The sequence below is a fragment of the Sarcophilus harrisii genome, chromosome 3 (genome assembly GCF_902635505.1).
Source record: "Sarcophilus harrisii chromosome 3, mSarHar1.11, whole genome shotgun sequence".
NCBI lineage: Eukaryota > Metazoa > Chordata > Mammalia > Dasyuromorphia > Dasyuridae > Sarcophilus > Sarcophilus harrisii.
Genome location: NC_045428.1, coordinates 319,726,234 through 319,750,171, shown reverse-complemented (window position 1 = coordinate 319,750,171; position 23,938 = coordinate 319,726,234). Strand labels below are relative to the sequence as shown.

The 23,938-nt window shown below is 39.4% G+C and overlaps 2 protein-coding genes across 5 annotated transcripts in view; one reads left to right on the top strand and one right to left on the bottom strand.

Annotated features, from left to right (window-relative positions):
• MYO7B (myosin VIIB) overlaps positions 1–2,252 on the top strand; it is a 122,188-nt gene extending 119,936 nt beyond the window's left edge. Inside the window, exon 47 of the mRNA XM_031961293.1 lies at positions 635–2,252. Within this exon, the coding sequence (XP_031817153.1) occupies positions 635–724 (90 nt within the window). The 3' untranslated portion in view covers positions 725–2,252. The remainder of the gene's footprint in view (positions 1–634) is intronic.
• A 4,101-nt stretch (positions 2,253–6,353) lies between these two features.
• Positions 6,354–23,938, bottom strand: part of LIMS2 (LIM zinc finger domain containing 2) — an 85,152-nt gene continuing 67,567 nt past the window's right edge. For 3 of the 4 annotated variants that reach the window (XM_031959864.1, XM_012544642.3, XM_023499146.2), the window contains exons 5-10: positions 21,303–21,452; positions 19,647–19,797; positions 14,542–14,634; positions 10,579–10,627; positions 10,358–10,433; positions 6,354–9,223 (exon numbers count right to left, since the gene is read on the bottom strand). In XM_031959864.1, the coding sequence (XP_031815724.1) occupies positions 9,076–9,223; positions 10,358–10,433; positions 10,579–10,627; positions 14,542–14,634; positions 19,647–19,797; positions 21,303–21,452 (667 nt within the window). In that variant the 3' untranslated portion in view covers positions 6,354–9,075. The remainder of the gene's footprint in view (positions 9,224–10,357; positions 10,434–10,578; positions 10,628–14,541; positions 14,635–19,646; positions 19,798–21,302; positions 21,453–23,938) is intronic. The other variant, XR_002769731.2, reaches the window with a different exon arrangement.

Below are 23,938 nucleotides of genomic sequence, written 5' to 3'. Positions count from 1 at the left end.
CTAGGATTCCAAAAGAAACTGAAGTTGAGAGAAGTTAAATGATTTGCACGGAAGTGTCTGAGGCAGGATTTGAACTCAGGTCTTCCTGGTCATTGTATCATCTAGTTGCCTTGTTTTATTCCTACACTGAAAATTCCATCAGAACAAGGACTTTGGGGCTTTACTTATCTGTATCCCTACAGCCAAATATACCTAATACAGAGATATATGCATACACATATATGTTTATATGTGTGTGTGCATATACTTCTATTAAATATTTGTCGCATTAAGATCTTCTCTTGGACAGCTAGGTGGCATAAAGTGCTAGGCTTGGAGTCAGGAAAACCTAAGTTTAAATCTGGTCTCTGACACAGAAGTGATCCTGAATAAGTCATTTAACCTTTGTTGATTTCAATTTCCTCCACTGTAAAATGAGGATAATAATATCACCTACTTCTCAGGGTTGTTGTGACAGTCAAATGAGATACTATTTGTAGAGCTTAGCACAATGCCCAGCACATAGTAGGTGCCATATAAATACTTGTTCCCCTTCCTCCCCTTTCCCAGATCCCGGGGTTCTGTGACACACTCCCCCCTTTCCCGGCTGGCCCACCCTGATCATTGTGTGCCTCCTCTGTGTCTCCCACCCCAGGGCTATAAGATGGATGATCTGCTGACATCCTACGTGCAGCTGCTCTTGAGCTCCGTGAACAAGCAGAAGAATTTCCGAACCTTAGATTGAGGGGCGACCTTGGCTAAGTTCACAACTACCCATCCACCTCAATCTTGCTGAATGAATGGACAGAAACTCTCATCCCCAAAGAGAAACCTAAGGCTGTTTTACCTCTCATTACCTCATCTTGGAATGGACTGATCTCAGACAGAGCCTTAACTAGGAACTTTGCACCAGGGCAAGCAACACAAAGTGAAACATGTTCTTAATTTGGGATTGAGAGTCAGGGTGGAATGAGGAAGGGCAAGAGACTACCCCATAGATGGAGAAGAGACATCAGAGCCCACCTGGGCATCCAGTAGAGCCAGTTTGCTTCTGGGGAAGATACTACCCACTATCTATTGCTCAAAATAGAATTCATTATCCTCCCACACATAGCCAATTTTCCTTCAAATTTACCTGTTTCTCTTGAAGATGTGATTATCTTTCTAGTCACCCCAATTTACAACCTCAGAATCATCCTCATTTCTTCCTTCTTATTTATTCCCTATATCCAATCACTCAATGTACCTCTCACTTATCCACCTAAAGTAACCATCAGGCCCTTATAACTTCTCACCTGAACAACTAAAAGTTTCCTGAGTATTTCTTATTTCTAGTATCTCCTTTCTTCAGTCTATCTTCTGCATTGCTACCAAAATAATTTTCCTAAAAAACAGATCTACCTACTTCATTTCCTTGACTAGAAATCTTCAGTGGCTCTCTATTACCACTAGAATAAAATAGCAAACTCCTCACCTTAATATTTAAAGCCATTCACTGTTTGCTTCCCACCTACATTTCCAGATTTATTTTACACTATTCCTTTTTTACATATTTTATGTTCCAGCCAATATGTTCTCTTAGTTTATAATTAAATCATTCACCTCTGTGCCTGTCTACTCCAGCTATTCCCATCTCCTGGAATTTACTTCTTCTTTACATCCTACTCCTAGAATCTATCTTTCAAGGTTCAAAATAGGAATATTTCTGATGGTGGTATTTCCTGATGCCCTCCATCAGAAGATAATTCACTCCCTCTCTTCAAAAGTGATCTTGTATTTACTATATAAATATTAAATCTCCAATAAAATGTAACCTCCTCGAAGTTGTGAATGTTTTTCATTTTGTTTTTGTGTCTCCAAGACCTAATAAAGTACATTCATGTAGGCATTTGGTGCCTAATTAAATTAAATTTAATTTAAATTAACAATAATCATGTCTTTGTAATTTCTTCACACCCAAATTCCTGACACCACAATATTCTGCTCTGTTGAAGGTTTGTTTGTTGTGGTAGGTTTTTTTTGGGGGGGGGACGGGAGGGTTTCTACATTTTAGCACATGATCAGTTTTTGTAAAGGTATCATGTGAATCATATATATTCTTTAATGATCCCATTCACAAGATGCCATGAGTATTTTCAATTTAACTTCAATAGTTTGCTATTTTCCTTTTTATTATCAGTGTTAAGATTTATCCAGTTTTGAGCATTAACATTAAAATTGCCTATAATTATTGTTGATGATTTTTTTTTTGTATTTCAGTTAATCCTTTATGAATCTGGATGTTATCCCATTTGGTGATATATGTTTAGTATTAATATTGTGCCTATTACAACACCTTATGTATAATGTAATTTCCAGCTTACCTCTCTTGACATTATGTATTTTAGTTTTTTTCTTTAGTGGATTTCAATCCTTGCTTTGTTGAGATTACCTGATGTATAGTAAATATAATTCCAGTCTTTTTTGTTCATTTTTTATATGCCTTTATTTTTAGATGTTTTTTCATATAACAAATTTGATATTTTTATTCATTCCAATTCTCTCTTTCATCACATTATATTGTTTAATTACTTACATTATACGTTAATATTGTAAGCCTTGTCTTTTCCTACATTTATTTCTTTTGTGTTGATTTAATCATCTTTTTTCTTTTAAGTTAGCATTTTGCTTCAATGATTACTTTCCTATGTTATTTTGATGCCAAGTTATTCCCACAGCACATCCCTCTCTCATTTCCATTTACCTGCCTTACCTCAAATTCCTTATTTTTACTTAAATTTATAATTTTGCTTTCTTTCTATGTATCTATTTCTATTCCTTTTCTTTCTCTTTCCCTGCTGAGCTATGCTGAGCTAAATGTATGGTTCAAAGTTTTCCTTCCCAATTTCCATCCCCTCTCTAACTTCAAATAACATTCTTTTTTTGGTACTATTTTCCAAAATTTTTTTATTTCGTCCTCCTTATTTCTCTTTCTATTCTATCATGAATTCTAATTTCTAATGTGTGGGCTTATTTGTACCTTCTTTATGTTTCCTGTCTCTATCATGAAACTATAGCTTCTGAAATAACAAATTGAATTTCCTCCTCTAAACACTTTTTTGTTATTTTATTTAATCATTTTACTCCATTCTCTCTGTTTTCTAGTATGCTTCATTCTTAAAATATCAATTGATGAAGGAAGTAACACTAAATGGAAGCAGTGGGATATGGTGTGAATCAATCTATGTTTTGAGTTATGAGTTCTGGTCCTTCCTTTTCCCTTTCCATGATCCTTGGAAGATGGTCACCTACCTGCAAGTTAATGTAGCTTCAGAAAGGGCCGAGGAATGGTTGATACAGTGTTTGCTTCTGGACAACTCCAGTAGAAATACCAGGAGCAGAATAGAGATCTGTATACAATATTTGTCAATCTGACCAAGGCAACTGATGATACCATCAGTAATGAGACTTTGTGAAAAATAATGGCACAAATGTAAATAGCAGTCATTTTTGCTTTGGCCAGAAATCCTGAGGGTTTTCCCCTCCCAGATTCATTCATTCATTTATTATTTATATTTTTTGGACTAGGTTAAAAAGGAAATTTTTTGTTTCAATTGCTACCTACCCTTAATCACTGAATGGGTGCAGCCTTAGTCAAACTGAGACCTATTGAGGACCTTAGCTTAAAAAGTCCAAGGTCTCTCCTTCATCCAGGGCCATCTCCAGTCTGATCTACATCTTGGCACTGGACCCAGATGGCTCCGGAAGGAAAAGTGAGACAAGTGACCTTGCACAGCCCTCCCTCACTTAAATCCATCTCACTCACATGTCATGGTATCACCTCCCTGATGTCATGGTCCTTTTCAAGAACAAAGGACAAACAACTTAAGCTATTCCCCAACAGCTTCCATTCTTATTATTAGATTAGAGAAATGATCATCCTCCTTTGTTTACCTATGTACTTGGCAGAGGTGAATTTCCAGCTTTCCTGTCTCTTATCTCCTTTCTCCCCTGCAGCTTCCCACTGTGTTATTCTGCTTACAAAAGATAGCAATTTATATTTATAGGGGAATTACAGGACTTAGTGCAGTTCTTCCTCTTTTTTCATGTCTTAAATCTTTAACCCTGAAGGGCCTTTTTTGATCCTTTTTTTGTTTGTTTATTACTTACTTTTTATTTAAATAACCTGTGAACATGAAAACTTGGCTTCATTACTTAGTCCTCTCTTAATGGTTGTGCTTATAGAGGCAGCTGGATGATCTAGTGGATAAAGTAAAGGAGGACCTGAGTTTATTATTTATCTTGGGAAATTAGCCATATGATAGTGGGCAGATCACTTACCCTCCTCCAAGCCTCGACTGTAAAATGAGAATGATTATAGCACCTACCTCACCGAGTTGTTCTGAGGATCAAATGAGATTATATGTGTATTATGTGCTGCAAATCTTAAAAGGCTGCATAAATGATTGCTACTCTTATTCTGTGGTGAGCACCTAGGTGGTGCCAGATAGAACATTTGGTTTAGAGTTCAAAAGATTTTTCTTCCTAAATTCAAATCCATCCTTAGACCCTTACTAGCTATGTGAATCTGGACAAATCATTTAAACCTGTTTGCCTCAGTTTCCTCATCTGTAATATGAGCAGGGAAATAAAAGAGCCAAACCACCACATCTCTGCCAAGAAAACCCCAAATGGGGTTTAAAAGAGTCAAACACAATTCTTGTTATTTACCTGTTTTTGTTTGGAGAATTTTTGTAAATCAAATATTCTTATCACCTTTGTGGTATAACTACAGAAATGCCTCAAATGCCTCTCATGTTGAAATTACATCTTTTTATTGAAAGATATTATTTTGGGTTCCTACTTCAGTTCTTTTGGGTTTTGCTTTTTTAAAACAATATATATACTATCCAGTTTTCTTCTTTGGGTTCTCATCCCTGAAACATAATGCTGTGTTACTCAAACTGACAGTCCTTCATACTTGAAAGTTTTTCTCTTGGCTACTAGCAAAATATGTTGTTTTTGAAAATGTTAAATTTTACCACTAACCTTCCTCAGTGTTTCAAGCATGGTTTTTTTTTTCCTTACAGCAATCTGTAAATTCAGTAAATCAGTGCTTCACTATCTATATTCAAAGTTTCTGGGCAGTTGCTAATTTGTTTTCTACCCCCTGCAGTATGAATTCATGTTTTTAATCTGTCTTGTTCTGCTAGGAGAACTACAATCCTTAAATTGACTCTGCACATTGACTTCAAGGAAAATTGTTTGGGCTTCTTATATAATATTCATATGTTCCATTCAAGTTATTGCTTTTTTTACTTCTCTTCTGATAATTTCTTCCAATTCTGCATTTTTTGTGTTCCAAATTTATTCTCTCTCTCTCTCTCTCTCTCTCTCTCTCTCTCTCTCTCTCTCTCTCTCTCTCTTTCTTTCTCTGTCTCTGTTTTTCTCTCTCTCTCTTTCTCTCTGTCTGTCTCTCTGTCTCTGTTTTTCTCTCTGTCTCTGTCTCTTTGTCTCTCTCTCTCTTCCTTCAAAACTTTGGAGAAATTATCCATTATCACATTATGTTTGGTACTTTCTATTTTTAAGTCGTGTTGAGAAATCTGACTTCTGAACTAATTTAATTTCTAATTCCTTCATCTATAATTTTTATTTCTCTTTTGAATAATTCTAAAATTTCTTTTGAATATTAAATGATAACCAAAGATTCTACAGAATTGCCTTTTTGATTGAGGAGTTGGGTTCATCTTCCTTTATCCATGTGCAAAGTATTCTGACTTCTCTTTAAATTTTTATTCTTTCTTTTTTCTTTATGATCCTCTCTTTTGTTTTATCTGCTTGTAAGCCATGCTTTTGCTTGGTCTTCCTTTTTTGAACTTTTGATCTTTATTTTAGGCTATTTATCTCTGCTTTTCCTCCTATCTCCCTTCCACTGCTACAGAGACCCCACAATATTGGACATCTTCAGCCTCCTTGTCTTGAGGATATGTGGCCCCAGCCTGGTTGTCTGCTCAGAAGAGGTTATTCTATGGGGAGAAAACTGGCCCAAAATGGACTTCCAGTCCCCCTCTCCCTTGGGCATGCAAGCGCTTTACTCCTCTAACAAGTTCTATTTTTCAAACTACTTGAATGGAAAACAATATTTCTTCCCTGTACCATTTACCTGCCAGTTGTTCTGCCTTTCTTTCACCTAACAGGACAAAATCAGTGCCTAGAACCTCTTGCTTTGCTACAGAAGGTCTCTGTAACACCTTCTGTGAGGTATCTCTACAGTTGGACTCTTAAGCACAAGTCCTTGAAAACTACTTCACTCACTGTGCTTGATGGAGATGGGGGTTATTAAGTACATTTTGCTGGAATTTCAAGTAGTTTTATTTCATGAGTTCACAGCCACCTTTATTCTTATAAATCTTTATTGTGCAAAGCAATGAAAATGAATTACAATATATCTCATGTGCTGTAGTTGATAAATACAGGATTACACGTCATGGAGCCAGTAGCCTCAGACATTTACAAACAGGTCCCCTACCAGGATTCACTGAAAATGTTCTTTCCTCTTTCTTTGTGACCATGCATTCCCACAAGGTCAGTCTCAACACAAGAACATCTACGAGGCTGAGCCCTCGCCTTTCACAGTATTAAACAACACCTCTTAATCCAGGTCAGGCATGCATCAGTGTGGTATACTGAAAAGAACCCTGGACAGGGAATCAGCAGTTGGGAGGTCTAGACCCGCTTCCAGTACTAACTAGACATGTGATCTTGGAGGAATGACAACACTCTCCAGACCTCAGCTTCCTCAGTTGCTGAATGAAGATGGGTAACATGATGTATAAGGCTTCTTTAAATTTAATAATCTAAGAGTCTGAATCCTCTCTGGCTATTATAAGGAAGTTATCCTGAATCTAATCCAACTGAAAGCTGCCCCGACATAATTGGCTGAAGGAAAGGACAAAAGAAAAGCGATCATTTCATGTTTTCTGTCCATCACTATTGAGATGTGTAGGAATTGCTAGTCCAGGCTTTGCAAGTCAGTGCATATGAATGCTTTATATTTTACGTGATATCCAAATGCAAATAATAATTAATAGGAATTCCAAAATATGAAAAGTAGAGGGGCTAGAGAGCAGATTTCATTATAGTGAGGCAGCAGAGTGCAGGACTGGGAGGAAGAAGCCTAAATTTGTCTCGTCCTAGCTTGGTAACTTTAGACAAGTGCTTATCTCTCTTTCTGTCTCATTTATCTCATCTGTCAAAATAAAGGGATTTGATTGATCTAAGATCCCTCTTAGGTCTATCTTTCTGTAATGAGATTCCTTGATGTTCTGGTGTTGAATGATAGGAAAGGGATGGGCCTCTCTCCCAACTACAAGAGATTCTTATTTGGGATCAGATGAATCTACCCATGGTTCATTTATTTCACCCACCCTCTTCAGGAAAGTAGACTTTGGGGACAGAGACAAAAAGGTGCTCAATAAGTACTTGGAAAAAGACAGACTACAGGTTTCTGTCAATCCTTCAAAAGTTTCCTTCTTTTCTCTTGCTCTTCCTCCATCTTTACCCTGCTTCTGCCAAACTCACCAGCTCCACACCACACTGCAGGGCTTGGCTAAAGCCACTGAAATTCCAGGGGAAGATAAAATATCTAGCCTGCTCCTCGGTCCCTGAAGAAAGGCAATAGGCAGGATGGCCTGTTAGCAATAACTTGAGGATAACTTCCCCTCTTAAGCAAGATCTTATAGAAGGACATCATCCTTTGGGCCTAGACTGACTTTTCCAGCCTGTGAAAGTAAGCACACAGACTTTGCATGATATTGCTTTTCAACAAAGAGTACTTGAAGGCTGTGGTTACTTCTGTACTTTCATTTTCCACATCCACTCCATGCTTCTTCATCTATCCAAGGCTTGTCCATCTTTCCAGGCCGGGGAGTTCCTGCTTCCTCCTTTCTCAGTACCCCCATCCATGCTAATCCGTTTGTCTGTCTATTTGTCTGTCTCTGCTGTCTTCCCAGAGCACAGGATTGTTGCAAGAAAAGCACTGTGTAAGAGAGCACTCTATAAATGGGAGGCAGAGGTTTCTCTTGGTCCCTCCATGGCTTCCAGCATAGGACTGGGAGTGCTCTATGAATACTTGTTTAATTAAACTGAATGGGACTGAGCCACACCAGCTATAAGGTGGCCAAGAATCTGGGAGTGAGAGCGCCACCTCATCATCGCTTTAAAGCATCTGAACAAATCTGATGTGGACCTAAAGCAGTGAATCTTAATATTTTTGATGTCATGGACCCTTTTGGGAGTTTAGTGCCTGGGGTTTTAGGGATCCCTTTGCAGAATTATGCTTTCAAATGCATAAAACGTATATAATTATAAAGGAAATCATTTATCTGGGGAGAGAGGATATATATATTTCCCATTCAAGTCCACTGACCTCAAATCTATCCATGGACTCACTGGAGGTCTGTAGATTCCAGGTCAAGAATCTCTACAGTAAGAAAAGAAGAGAATTTCTCAGGCAGATGGTAACAAAATATGAATCAATGAGAAAGAACTTATAGAAAGGAAAAGGAAAGGCCATTGCCCACTGAGCTGCAAGATCTCCCAAGAATAAAGGAAAAATGAGCCATGACTTCCAAAGGATTCTTGTTTGGGTCCCTAAATGAGGGCTTCAGTTATGTCTGGTGCACTCACTTCCAAACTGCAGGGAGGAATTTGTTGTATTCCCACTTGCTGGATGACTTAACCTCAAACTGGATATTGCTAGAGAACTCTCAGAGGGTTCAGAAGCTAGAGCTGGGAAATGTCAGACTTGTAGTGGGCCATAGGAACGGGGTGTATGGGTCTCCTCACCTCCTAGATCCTCACTTCCTCGATTTCCTCAACCTTCAGTAGGTTCATGACACTATGAGTGCTCTTAGGACTTCAGGGTCCCAATCAGTGTGTGTAAAAGATGTCAGGAAGAGGACAACAAAGGAGAAGGAAAAGGGAGAAGGGAGGGAGAGCAAGAGAAGGAGAAAAAGAAGAAGAAAAGGAAGATGAAAGGAGGAGCAGAGATGAAGATCACCCAGGGAAGAAAGGTCAGCATGGCAATGGTGAGCACACAGTCCCAGCAGGGGCTTTTCAGAAAGAATTTGAGTCCACAGACTTGGGGTGAGCTTTCCGGGAGGCCAATTCAGACAGCTTTTTCAGCCTCTTCTTCAGCTCGAGAGGAAATTTTTCATAACATTTCTTGCAGACAGGCTTCATGTCAAACTCCACAAATTTGTTCCTTTGGGAAGAGGAAAGTTTTGCCCATTAGGGACAAGATCAGTGCCATGATACATTTTAATTCAGGAAAACTTTCCCTCTGAATTCGTATACTTACTGTCAATTTATGTAGTATTTCATCTTTAAGCGTTCTCTAATGCCCTCTGCTCTTGCTTAGAGTGACACCTGCCATCTCCCACCTCTTCCCACCCCATCTTGCTACTCTATAAGGCAGCACTTCTTTGATCAGAACTTAGGTCAGAATGGTGAAACAGATAGAACACTGCACTAAGCACTAAGACTAGGTTTGGATCCTGCCTCTGATGCTTACTAGTTATTTTACCCTAATGTCAGTCATTTAATTTCTCTCTGCCTCAGTGTCTTCCTCTGTAAAATGGAGATAATCAGAGCACCTACCTACCAGCATCATTGTCATTAGTAAATATATACATATATATGTAAATTTTTGCAAATCTTAAATCACTATATAAATGCTAACTCTTGTTATTTTATTATTCTTTTCCAGCATTCATCCAGCAGCTCCTGCTGAAGTCAACAGAAAGTAAACTATGATGCCTTGGTCCCTGATTGATACTTATTTGATGGAGTCCCTCAAAGGCATTCTCCTAAGCCTGCAGGGTCCTTTGGGAATAAGGCCATCCAAGGGGTTTATGGAAAACTTAAGAGACAGGAGAAAGTTAGGTAGGTGCTTTAAGTAGGGGTCATTTCTTAGCACAGTTATCCATGCCTGAGGTGAAGTCCCACCCCTGGTACATGTACTGGTTGTGTGATGCTGGGTAAATCACTTCACTTCTTAGTTCTCTAAGGCAGAGGTATCAAACTCAGAAAACCACAAATTAATATTATCTACACTGTACTGTAATTGTTTTTATTCTGCTAGATATTTCCCAATTAAATATTTTCAAATAAAAATTCCCAAATAAATCTGGTTCAGGTCTCATTCAGGAGTCACTACGAGCTGGAGACATCTGCTCTAGGGAACTCTCTAAGATTTTAAACTGAAGAAAAAGGGCTAATTGTCATTGGTAGAATGTATTTCTTTGTCTGGGAGTTCTCTATGCTGATGAAACCTCAGGCCTATTCCCTTGCCCTATCCCTGGAAGGAGTTGCTCTGGAAGAGCCACCAGGGACTTACTTCAGGGTGAGTTTAATGTTGCAGGTGGAGCAGGAGAAGCAGTTGACACACCAAGCCTTATTGAGAGCCGACACCACTGCAGAAGGAGCACAGACAGAGGGAAATTATGTCAAGGCCGCACAACAAGGGCCCAGATCCCCGTACTGGCTCCAGGCAGGCCAGATGTGCCCAGTAGGGCTGCCCGAGGGGAGGGACACCTGGGGAGGACAAAACAGCCTTACCATCTCCCTCGATCACGTGGCTGCAGTTGTAGCAGACGTCCCCGAAGAGCTGAGGGGCAGAGCAGATACAATGAGGAGTTATTTGGGGCACATGAAGGCATTCATCTTATCCCAAACTACCAGCTGCAAGGAGCATGAAATAGACTTCACAGAAGCCCTGTAGAAACCTCCTCACCCTCCCATTTTAATCCTCTGAATACTCTCTCTCATGTTCCTTTCTGGTCACACACACCAAGCCTTGGAGTCCATCATATCCCCATTTGACAGACTTTTGGAAGACATTCATCCTTCTGTTTATTCTTCATTTTCTGAGCTAGGCACATGGGCCTCCTCCTGATTCTGGGACCCAAGATCCAGTAAGGCTGGTTCTTAGCCTAAGAAAGGCAGGCCAGTCAGACGACAAGCATTTATTAAGTGCCTACTGTGTTCCAAATACTACATCAAGCTTGGAGATATTGAGTGAAAAGTGGTCCAAAGCTCCAAGCTCAAAATTTTCTCCTTTGGTGACCTGTCAGATGCAGTATCTCCAGTTAGAATTGTGCATTTTGTAGCCTGAATGTTTAGCACCGTGCTTGAGACATAGCAAACACCCAGTAGGTTGACTGACATCACTAAACTCTGAATTTAGGATACCCTAGAAATGGCAAATTTGTCTCATTCTTGTTCTGCCCCTGAATGGTGGTGTGACCCGAAGCAAATTAGTTACCCTCACTGAGTCTCAGTTTCTTCATCCATAAAATGAGACTGGATGAGAAGAACTCTTGGGGAGCTTTTAACTCTAGCATCTCATCCTGTCCTCAGCTCTCCTCCTTCCCTCATCATCTTGCCTCAAAGTCCCGCCATCAAATATCCAAAATGTGTCATCTAATATATGGTAGATATCAAAGGAAGCAGGGACAGTGTCTTCAGAAGGTCACCCTGAAACTGCCCTGGGCAAAGGACCGCAGAGAAATGGCTCCTCGCTATTATCCTGTTCACCTAAACTGTCTGCCAAGTCCTTGTCTGCCAAGTACAGTTTAGAGGAGGAACCTATGAAGAGGTAGTAATGAAGTGGGGGGGAGGGGTTAGTTGTGGACCCAGAAAGCCTCAGGCTCCTGGAGACAGCGGACAAATGGGAATCTTAATAAAGCAAGTTTGGCGAAGAGTTAACAAAACAGATCTGCAGGATGGAGAGAAAGGGCTGGAAGTGAGGAAATGGGGTTGTTTAGGTAATCAAGGCATGAGATTATGGAGAAAGCCTTGGGAACAGAGGAAAGCATGGAACCCAATGAGGGAGCTGGTACAAAGTCCGACCTCTGATATTGAATCCCTGCTCAGCCTTGCCCTTCTCTGAGCCTTGGTTCTCTTATCCATAAAATGAGGGAGCCCGACTTAGGGGCTTTTAATACCCTTCAGCTTTACTCTATGGTCTTATGAAAGGCACTGAGGCAGGAGATTCAATGTAGGCAAATATGGCTGGGCTACAGAGGACATAAAGGGGAGAAGCTGGGGCCACATTGTGAAGGGCTTTAAATGTCAAACAAGAAGTTTACATTTTCTCTCAAAGACAACAACCATGAGGATAATAATGATTATTGTTAGTAATGATAACAACAGCAAAAATAATATCTAGTAGGGTTACACAGTGAGCAACCATTTAAGGCAGGATTTGAACTCAGGTCTTCCTGATTTTGGATCAGGCACTCTATTCACTGCTGTCATCATTGTTGTTTGTACTCAAAGAGGAACAAAATGTTAGCACAACATGGGGTCAGCGTACAGTGTGTCCAATCAGGCTAGTCAGAACAATACGACTGTGAAGGCTTTACCATAAGTTGGGCACAAAGAGTATAGAAATGGGCAGCTAGATGGTGCAGTGGATAGAGCACCAGTCCTGAAGTCAGGAGGACCTGAGTTCAAATCTGGTCTCAGACACTTAACACATCCTAGCTGCGTAACCCTGGACAACCTTGGACAAGTCACTTAACCCCAATTGCCTCAGCAAAAAAAGAGTCTATATGAATATTTGGGATGGAGATGCCTCCAAATCTGTACATTCCCAGTTTCTGCTTTGCTCACGGAACAGCACCTTCTCAGGCAGGGGGTCCTATGCCACTGTCTCCTCTGTCTCACAATAAGACATAAGTTCTTCAGAGAGACCTGGAAAGTGGCCTTTTATCACTTCTGATCTCCGTGTGGGTGCTTGACTTATATGGGTTATCCACAAAATACCCTATCATCATCATTATTATTGAAGCTTTTGAAGTTCCTTAAGTGAGCAAATAAACCTACAAGGGCTTTAGGGATATGTCTGCAAGTTATATGGAGAACATATTGGAGAGGTGACAGACTAGAAAGGAGGAGACTTTTGCAATAGTCTTTTTCATTTTCTCCTTGTTTAAACTTCCTTTAAAAAGAAGGACTTGGTTGAAAGAAGATAAAGACACAAAGTCTCAGCCCTCCTTATGTTTGTTTAAACAGGTCTGGTTGAGTTGCCTGAGTTTACGGACATATCTCCTCATTTTTAGTTCTTCTAATTTGGTATTGATTTTAATCTGTGTTCTCAGAAGCCACTAGTCTGGCTACATATAGGAAGATGATTAGTAGGGCTATCCCTCTGGCAAAACATACCAACACCAGGTATTCTCCCTATTTCCCAGGGGGTCTGAGAGCAGACCAATACATTGCAGCCAATACACTGCAGCAGAAAGTGATACCTCCTAACACTTGTGCAGGTATAACTTTTAAATGAACCAAACCAGATGCTATATATTTGTTTTTGCCATATTAACTCTGGTTCTGTATCCTGCTGAATAATCATGAGGTTCAACAACCTCTAAAACTTGAGTCAATCAACTTGGGGACTGTTCCTAAAAGACCAAAGGAAATGTTTACTCAAGACCTAAGAATGATTGTGTTGAGTTCCACCTTTTTTGGTTTTCAGGCTTATAAACCCTACCTTGCTCCACCAAGTTAAGCCCTCCTAATTGGAGAGCAGGGGAAAAGAGGGGAGGATGACTTTGGTTTGCAAACTTGTTTTCCTCACTTTGAAATTAAATTTCTATTTGATTCCTGACTCTCCTGTCTCTAGCATGCTTAATTCAGCTCAGTCACCAACAAGTTAAAGGCTAGCTGAAGCTAGAGACTCCCAATTCTCTTTTCAAGATAGTAGTAATGATGTAAGAGGTGAGGCTCTGTATAGTATTCCTTACTCATGAACCCATTGTTGTCATTCAGTCATTTTTCAGTCATGTCGGACTGTTTGTGACTCCATTGGGGGTTAAAATATTAGAGTGCTTTGCCATTTCCTTCTCCAGTTCATTTTACAAATGAAGGAGAAGCTGAGGCAGAGTTAAATAACTTGCCCAGGATTATACAGCTATTGTCTGAGGCCAGATTTGAGCTCAGTAAGATGTCTTCCCAGTAGAAACTAGACATAAGCCAAATTCTGTTATTCTCAGGAGAATATTAGAGTAGGGCTCTTGGACAAAAAAGAGATTTGTGTGAGAAATCATCAAGACTGATTCCAATCTGTGGAAATCCAGAGTTTCAGCCTTGGGACAAAGATCATACTAATCTATGTCCTCATCAGCCTGTTAGGCTCCTCTCCCAAACCCCAGCTATTAAAAGAATCAGCCATAAAAAATACCTTTGTTATATTAGCTCTCATCTTGTTTTATAATGTTTTCATTGTTTTTTTAGTCTTGTTTTCCCCACCCAGACACTTTGTAAATTCCTCTAAGGCTGGGACCAAAGCTTTTCCTGATAAGTCCTGATAAGTGCCATAAGTCCCTCAAAGAAAGGGGCCCAAAACAAGTGTTATTTCAATCTTTATTCAGTGATGGAATGGATTTTAATCACTCAGACTGTCCCTGGATCCTCTTGATCCAGGCTAATTTAACTGATTTGACCTAATAGATCACTGTCCAAAACACCCTGTTGATCTCCTAGTGACAAGGTCTTCCCAAGGCAGATCAAGCTTACCTGGTTGTAGTGTGTCTCACAGTATGCCAGGCCCTTCTTCTCATAGTGACGATGACCCAGGAATGGTTTCTCACATTTGGCACAGACAAAATGCTGTTGAGAAAGAAAGCAAATAATTTCACTGTCCTAAGATCTAAGGCACTCACTTATTCCTGTAAGTGCTAAATCCTTACCCATAACTTGCAAGAAATGTCCATGTCATAGAGTCATAAATCTAAAGTGTCTAGGAGGCCTCTGAGGCTTTCTTATCCAAGAACTTCACTTTACAGATGGGAGACTGATAACCAAAGAGAATAAAAGGTTAAAAGACTTTCTTATGGTCCCAGAGCTAGTAACAGGCAGAGCTGGCTGGGATGTCACTTAACTATGGCTCAGAATCCAGAACTTCTTCTAAATGACATGCCATTTGTGAGTCTGAGAGTTGTCTTGTACCCAGGAAGGAAAGGTACATACACCCTTTTTAGAAAAAGTCCTTAGGAGTAATTGCAACTATTTGGACAACTCTTTTGGGGAAAGGGGCCTTTGGGGGTGGGGGATGCCTGGCTCTGAAAGGTATTTTTAAAAAGCATGGTCCATTGCAAAGAACACTGAACTTAGAATCATAGTTGGAAACCTATGTCTTCTATGTACCTTTCACCCTTGAGCAGAAAAATTAGGAAATTTACCTGTTCTCTAAAGTTTCCTTCAGTCTTAATCAGTGATACTAAGAAGAGTTCCCAAAATGTCCTGAAAAATGGCCATCTCTCTGGAGTGAGTGAATAACTTTTTAAAATGGCCACTCAGAAGGAAGTAAAAAATTTTGGGATGGATGAATTCTGGTTTGCTTTTTGATTCATTGCATGTCTGTTTTCAATCCTGTTACAGTGTAGTATAGCATACCTCACTTGAAAATCAAAGCTCTATAATCTAGAAAGACTTGTCTATTGTCTTTGCTGAATCTTTGCAGAATTTTTGAGATGGAAGGTATAATAGAGATAATATAATAACATACATTCATATGTGTATGTTATTACAAAGCAATTTCTTCCCTGCAACCCAGTACAGTGAGTATTAGTATCATCCCAGTTTTGCAAGTGAAGAGTTTGAAGCTCAGAGAGTTTAAGGGATTTATTGAGGTCATCCAGGACTCGCACACAAAAAGCTTTTGACTCCAAACCTTCCTAGACTAGCGTTTAAACGTAGGCATGCTTTCCCACTGTGAGAAGTATGCAAAGTTATTGCCAAAGATTGTCAAAACAGAATGAAGGGAGGGTTGAAGTATCCCTTACGATATTTCTAACCAATGACTGTGTGAGTCAAGGAACTGGCTAAACAACAAAGTTCCTGACAAAGAGGTCCAAGCCTAAACTGGCCCAAACCAGCTAGGGTCAATGACAGGACACAAGCCTTCCGACATACGAAAGGGGCAAATAAAGAAGATTGCAGATCCGACCAATTCTAAAGTGAATTGTAACTCCAACCAATTGTAACTAACTGGGATTGTAATTCCAACCAATTGTAACTAGCTGGTATTGTAACTCCAATCAATTGTAACTTGAATTGTAAATCTGACCAATTGTAACTAGCTGGTATTATAACTCCAATCAATTGTAACTTGAATTGTAAATCTGACCAGTTGTAACTGACTGTAAATCCAACCAATCCAAATCTTGGAGGGAGAGCTAAGGAACCACACTAACAGTATAAAGCTTGTTCCTGCTTCTACATTCCATGTGCACACCACTTCTCATGAGAAAATAAAGGATTCTTTTCTCACTTTTAAAAGATCTTGGACCAGCTTGCAGCTGGGGAAGCATGGGCAGGAACAGCCCATCCTAGATTTACTCCCCAGCCCACTGAGTTCCACAGAATCATTTGATAACACTACTGCCTAGAAGCCGTCTACTGAAAAATAGCAGAGAAGAAAGTCTCAGGAAGATCCCTCAGTCCAAGGATTCTAAGATTCCTGGATTTTGGTTCTATTTGGAAGGAAATGGCAGTTATGTGGGTGATCCCAACAGGTGCTGTCATGATGGGTAGACTGAATCTAACAACCTTCATAACCGAAGCTGGGAGAATTAGAGAGAGGGAGTAGGTCACAAGGCTGAAAGCTATGCTTTCTGTCTGTCATTAAACAACAGACAAATCGATTCACAGATTCCTTCTGGGTCCACTTAGTTCAAATGAACAAATCGCTTCAGCTGAATAAGCAGCTAAGCAGATCAATGAATTTATTTGTAGTTGATCCATTTATGATATTAGAACAAGCTAGAATGTGAATGTGTGTACATGTAAATACGCCAAGATAATTCTCTATTATCTGTGATGAAGCAGGGGCAACTGTGGTCCAAAGAATCTGATATTGTTCTTCATTTGGCTTAAGAATGTATTAGGAAATTAGACAGGAGAAGGAATCAAGAGATTTCCTTCCTTAGCAAAATTTCCAGTGCCTCTTGGGAGCTTCAGGGAAGCAAGCAGAAGCTTATTGCTGTTCAAAGCTGCAAATAATCCATATGTAGATGAGCAAGAGAGTACTTTTAATTCAGTTAATATTTATTAAGAAGACCCAAAGAAATATAAGGAAGAAAAACGACAATCCCAGGTCCTTAAATAACAGTCAAAAGCAGAAGATAAAAACCAGAAGAAAAACGACAATCCCAGGTCCTTAAATTACAGGCAAAAGCAGAAGATAAAAACCCACTGATAGAGGGGGTGGAGCAAAGCACCTTTCAGACTTGGAGTACCAAAGAGGAAAGAAAGGGCAGGTAGTGGAGATTAGGAGATGTAAGCTATGTCCCTTTTTGAGCTCTGAGTGAAATGGCTACTTAAGCAGTGGGTTCCCTAAAGGCAGGAACTGGATTGTTGGTTTTAGCGTTGTGCTTTTGGTTTTGGGTTTTTTTTGGGGGGAGGGGGGGGAGAGCGGGTATTTTTCTGTCCATTACTCATGTTAGTACAATGCCTGGCACTAAGAAAGTGCTCAATAAATGCTCTTTGAGAATGACAGACTAGATGTAAAGGTGTGAGACCAAAAAAAAAAAAAAAAAAATCTTGTAAAACTGGAAGTGTCTTCTTTTGCACTTGAAAAAGCCATGAATTTGGCTGAGTTGATATCTGAAACAATGGTTTCACAAACTCTTACTTCTTCCTAGTTTCCAAACCTTTTCTTCCCCATTGAAGAGGAAAGACTTAGTGTTTAAAAGATGAGATATTGTGAATCTCGACCCTTTACACAAATAATCATTGCCTAGCCTAGTCAGAGGAAATGAAAATTTGAGAGATGCACTGGAAAGTCACCATAAATTGATATCTCTGACCAAGGTGCCGTTCAGTCCATTTGGGGTCTTCTTGGCAAAGATCCTAGAGGGGTTTGACATTCCTCTTCCAGCTCATTTTACAGATGAGGAAACTAAGGCAAAGAGGGTTAAATGACTTGCTTAGGATCATGAAGCCAGTAAGTGGGGGTCACGTTTGAATTTAGGAAGATGAGTCTTCCTGACTCCAGGTCCAGTATTCTATCTACTATGCGACCTGACAATGCCCCAAATCAGGAAGAACTAAAGGTTAAACCTAAATAAGGGATTTGCTAAGTAGGTTGACTGCTCTTTATTGGGAAGAGCTGCTGGGATTGATCATTTCCTAATCTGGAGATGGAGCGGGCTCAAAACCAATACTTGGAGGAAGCAAAACTAGAGAGGTCTTCAGTAAGGGCACTTAACATTTTCTTAAAAGGCAAGTTAAAAGAGCACTATCTTACCCAGGGATTTCAGGCAAGCCAGAAAGTGGAAGCACCAAAAACTATAGCCCAGCAGTGTACAACAGAATCCAGAATTAGTCAGCAAAACCAGCCCAAATCAATCAATGAAGCTTTGGAAATGTGAGTTCGCCTATCACATATCCATATATTCCATTAAATATCTTTGCTCTAAGCCAAATATATCTCTGGTTGATATTAAAGTTTAATCCATGGAGGCCCATAAACTATATAATTGAACTATAGAATAGGTTGACCCTGGGGTGGCTGGGTTTTGGAGGATCCATCCTGTCTCCAAGTACTGCATGTACAAATATGAAAAAAGATAGAATGTGATAAGCAAAGAGGAATAAAAATAAAGTGTTTTTAGAAATATAAGAAGTCACTTAATTGGAGAATTAGAAAAAACTCCTGGGCACCTCAACTGGGTCCAGGCCCAATTGAATTTCAACAATTGAGAGGCAGGAGAGGAAAGAATAAGATTGAAGAATGTCCATGTGTCCAATCTGGCCAAAACAAGAATACATGAAGAGGTGTGGAATAAAGTGACTCTGGAATATTATGGCATCTTTATAAGATTCGCTTTAAATTGGATATTGATTGTAAAGGCCATAAATGGGAATCTCCATTTCTTCTTATACACAATTATACACTATGGAGATTATTTTTGTTAACTGAGTAAAAGACAGATTGCAGAAGAGAGGGACTGGAGGAAGGGGAAATTTTTAGATTGTTAATATTAGTTAAGGCTACATATAACTAGAGCATGAATTTGTATGCTGGACAATAAGATCTAGAGAGAACTTGCAAACTGACTAAATTTGTTGGAGGAGAGGAAAAGAGAGTCAAAGGTATCTTTGAAATTTTAAGCTTAACACCTGCATTTTTTATTTCCTTCACAAGCTAATTGTACAATATTTCAGAGTCTGATTCTTTTTGTACAGCAAAATAACGTTTTGGTCATGTATACTTATTGTGTATCTAATTTATATTTTAATATATTTAACATCTACTGGTCATCCTGCCATCTGGGGGAGGGGGTGGGGGATAAGAGGTGAAAAATTGGAACAAGAGGTTTGGCAATTGTTAATGCTGTAAAGTTACCCATGTATATATCCTGTAAATAAAAGGCTATTAAAAAAAAAAAAAAAGAAATTTTAAGCTTAAAGGATGATGGGAAATTGGGAAGTTAGGAGGAGGGACAGATTTTAAGAGAAAGAGCAGGAGTTTCAGCTAAAGATGGCATTACTACCCACTTGTGTAAATGTATATGAGGAAATCTATGCACCATTATTACCTGCTTTTTCCATAGCTGGATTAGTAAGTGACTTATATAGTTCTCCTGCATTTTAGACCTTAAATGACTGGGACTCACCTCCACGTGCCATTGCTTTCCAAGGGCATTGACCACACGGCCTTCAATGGGCCTCCGGCAAGCTCCACAAATGGGAATCCCCATCTTGTCATGGCAGGGCAGGCAGTAAAGTTCCCCTTTCAGCTCTCTGGCCTCTGCAGTCAGTTCCTTCCTGGAACATAAATATAGGGCCTTAGGAGAACAAAGAGGCACTGGGCCTTGCCAGTGGTCACTTCCTGCCCAACTGTGATGTTTTGGACATTCTTCCATAAACAGAAATATAAGGCAGAAGGGAGATTTCAAGAGCTCAGATCCTTTAAATTCACCATTTCCTCATGCCTTTTAGGGTGTGCTGGTTGTTGGGGAATTCCTTTAACTAGATAGAAGAAAGTAAATAGCAAATAGAAAAGTAAAAACTAAATGGAAAAAAATCTTATTTTTTAATATGTTCTGTTTAGTCAAATTTAATTCCACAAAATTTCATGCAAAGCACTCTTTTGGGGAAAAAATACGCTGTGATCTCCTAATCAGGACTGGTACATTCCATTCAAGTCCTACTCAGAAGGCTCAACTTGGCATAGAAGTGACCCTGAGTTCTCAAAAACCATCCCAGCTAATCCCTAGTAGGTCCTAGCAATCTGGAAAGGTTTCAGGTACATATCCATTGATGGATCCTGTGTCCAAGCACTTGGCTTGGCTAAGTAGAAAAAGGCTCATGATCAGAGACTTAGCCACCAGGTAAAGAATCATTTTGGCCATAGAAACTCATTAATAACATCTTCTAAGGCATGGAAGAGTTGTAATATGCTTTGGAGATGTCTATACTGATAAAATCTTTTGAAATTCTTGTGTGCTGATCCTGTCTCCTCAATCAGATTGTGTATTCCCTGAAGATAGGGACAATGCCATGCCCTTTTCTTGATCCCTCTCAGCACCTAGTACAAGGAGGAATATATAGGAGAAGCTATAATAGAAATGTCTATCCATCTACTTCTTTCATAATGCTAGGGGGCAATCACCTATTGGGATTTATTCAGAGTGGTAATCAGAATAAAAATTCACAAGGGGCAGGGAGACAGGGAGCAAGAACTAACCATAAAATCTACTTGCAGGTTTTCAAAAACTGAGCTGAAAGACAGAGATGACCCACTTCTGGGACGACAATGAAGGCTAAGTGGTCAATAAGATGATAGACACTGCATAGTAAATCCTTATCCTTCTGCCTCCTCCCTCACCAAATCCATCTGGCTACCTAAGACACTTTTCTGTACCTGGATCATGAATCTTCCCAGGGATTGCTCCTCACTGTTTCCTCCAATATTCCCTCAGGGAGAAGACCGGAATTTCAAACTTTATTCTTTACTAATTTTTAACAGCCCAATTAAACGTTTTGCTTTTAAAATATATGTTCTTGGTATTGCCTGCTAGCAAATCAAGCTCATATAATTTTTAGAAATTTAGACAAAAACCCAAGGGAACTCAGTTGCACCTATTTCCAAAATACTCCACTTTGACTCCAGTAATACATGGGGACTCCAAAGTGAAGTGCAAAACAGGCTTCAGAGAAGTTCAACAAAATCTTACTGATTAAGATCACTGGTTGTTTCTGTTGTTTAGGCTGAAAAGCTCTAACTGACAGCATGTTTGCCAGGTTCCCTCAGATGCCAGCGCACTTACCCACAATGGGTACAGTTGAAGTGATCTGGATGGTAAGAGTCATTCTTGAACATCAAGGGCTGCTCATCAATAATCAGGTGACACTTCTGGCAGATGTATTTGCCTAGGCCCTTGGCTTTCTCCCTATTGTGACAGGGTCGGCAGAGGTGCCTGAAAGAAGATAGAATAGCAGAACATCAGATATCAACAGTCATTGCCTTCTCCTGAGGACCACCCCACCACCTTATGTCTGTCTTCTAGGCTTTCCTGGCATCATTGGCACCTGAAACACCCGGGAAATGGCCATCGTGGTACAAGGGAAAGATGGCTGGATTTGGAGTAAGAAAGGGACAAGAACAGTTCACCTTCTGGTTCTACTACTTATACAAGATCAAGAGGTTGTCATTCAACTTCTCTACAACTTTGTTTCTCTCTGTAAAATGAGGTAGTTGGACTGGATGTCCCCTAACAAGTGTTCTTTCAGCTCTAATTTTTTTATTCTATTCCAATTTCTAAAGTCCACAGATTTAAATAATGCTTTTGCTTCCTCAAGAAACTGGAAGAAGTCCAAACCAAATACAATCTTTTCTCCTTTCTTTGGAGATTCGATAAAGGGTGGGGGAGTGTTTATTCTTTTATAGCTACTTCCCATTCCTCAAGATAGCTTTTTCGTGAAGAAAGCAACTTAGAATTGGAGACCTATTAACTATGTTTTTATAATAAAAACAATTTTTTAAATATATAAATATGCAGAAAGGAAATAGACAAAATGAGAAAAGCAGAAGCAAACACAGGATAATGGAAAAACTTTATCTTTCAAACTACAAGTGGTTTTTTAATTTGGTTCATTTTTATACCAATTTTAAAAGTCAAATATAAAAATGTTAATTTTAAAACCTCCACACTTGGAAAGTCCTTAAAGAACTCTGATGATCTCAAAATGGTTTCTAACACTATTCAGTGTGAAACAACAGCTGTCTCCCCTGTATGTGGGAGAAAAAAAAATCAGTGTGAACATCTGACAAAGTAGTGATAGGAGTTTTAAATTCTGGATTATTTAACCCTGAGCAAGTAATATCAGGTAGAAAGGACGTCCATGAGACACTGTAAGACTAGTTATGAAATTCCTAAAAAGATTATCTCCATCATACCCCTCTACAGATCCAAACCTATAATGGTTAACAATCATTTATCCCATTAAGTTTAAACGCCTCCACCTATTTTTCATCAGGTAGGTGGCACAATAGATAGACCTCTGAACCTGGAGTTAAGAAGACCTGAATTCAAATCTTATTTCAGACACTTACTAGCGTTGTGACCTACAGCTGGAACTCAAGTTTCCTCATCTGTAAAATGAGTTGGAGAAGGAAATGGCAAATCACGCCAGTGTCTTTGTCAAGAAAATTCCAGATGGGGTCACAGATAGTCAGACATGACTTGAAATGACTCAATAACACCAGATATTTTCAAGGTCTATAAAATGGCTCATCCCACTTAAAAAGTCTCAGCTGCCATCTAGCCTAATCAATCCATCTAAAACACAGCTTCTTAACATGAGAACTGTAGATATATATATAGATATAGATATATATAGACAGATATAGACATCCACAAATATTTCAAAACAATTTATTTCCTATATATGGTGTTATTCAGTCATTTCAATCACTTATGATTTTGTAATCCCCTTTGGGGTTTTCTTGGCAAAGACACTGGCGTGGTTTGCCATTTCCTTCTCCAGTTCATTTTATAGATGAGGAAACTGAGGCAAACAAGGTTATGCACCTTGCCCAGGGTCACACAGCTAGCAAGGATCTAAGGCTGAGGTCCTCTTGATTACAGAGCCGGAACTCTATCCACTGCACCTACTGTGCAATCCCAAAGACCCTCAATAGCTGGGTTTTTAGTGGTCAGCAGCATGGCAGAATGGGGAGCACCCCAAATTTAGAATTGGAAGACTTGAGTTCAGAATCTAGCTCTGCACTAACCTACTATGTGATCTTAAACAATACACGCATTCTCTACAAATCTGTTTGCTCATCTGCAAAACTTGAAAAAAAATTTAATGCTCTTGTTGGGTTAGATAATATATAATGTATACTTATACAGGAGGCAATGTGATATAATAAAATGTCCCTGACTCTGGAGTCAGGAGAGCTGGATCCAAATATTGCCTCACTTACTACTTGTGTGACATGGGGCAAGGGCCCGAATCTTGGTGGACAGGATGGCCTCTAAGAGCCCTTTCACATCTAGATCCATGATCCTGTGATGAACTAATATCCATTCTCAACTTTAAGTCTTTTCCCTAAGGCTATTCCGTCTACTTGCCCTGTCCCCTTCTCCGCCTATCCTTCAAGGCCTGGCTGAAATCCTTTCTATTCCATAAAATGTTTTCCTTCAGTGATTGCTAGCCTTTTCTAAATGGCCATGTATTTATTGTCCCAGCCCATAATTCAGCCCTTAATCACATAGTAATAAATAAAAATTATTACATAATTATATAACAATCACATTGTTCTCTTATTGTTTGAAGTATATACAATTGGCATCTCCCAGATATTGGAGACAGATGGTATTTCTCTTGTATTCCCCACAGGACCAGGCGTATAATAGGTGTTCATTAAGTTTTTGTTGGTAGATTGATGGGGTTTTTT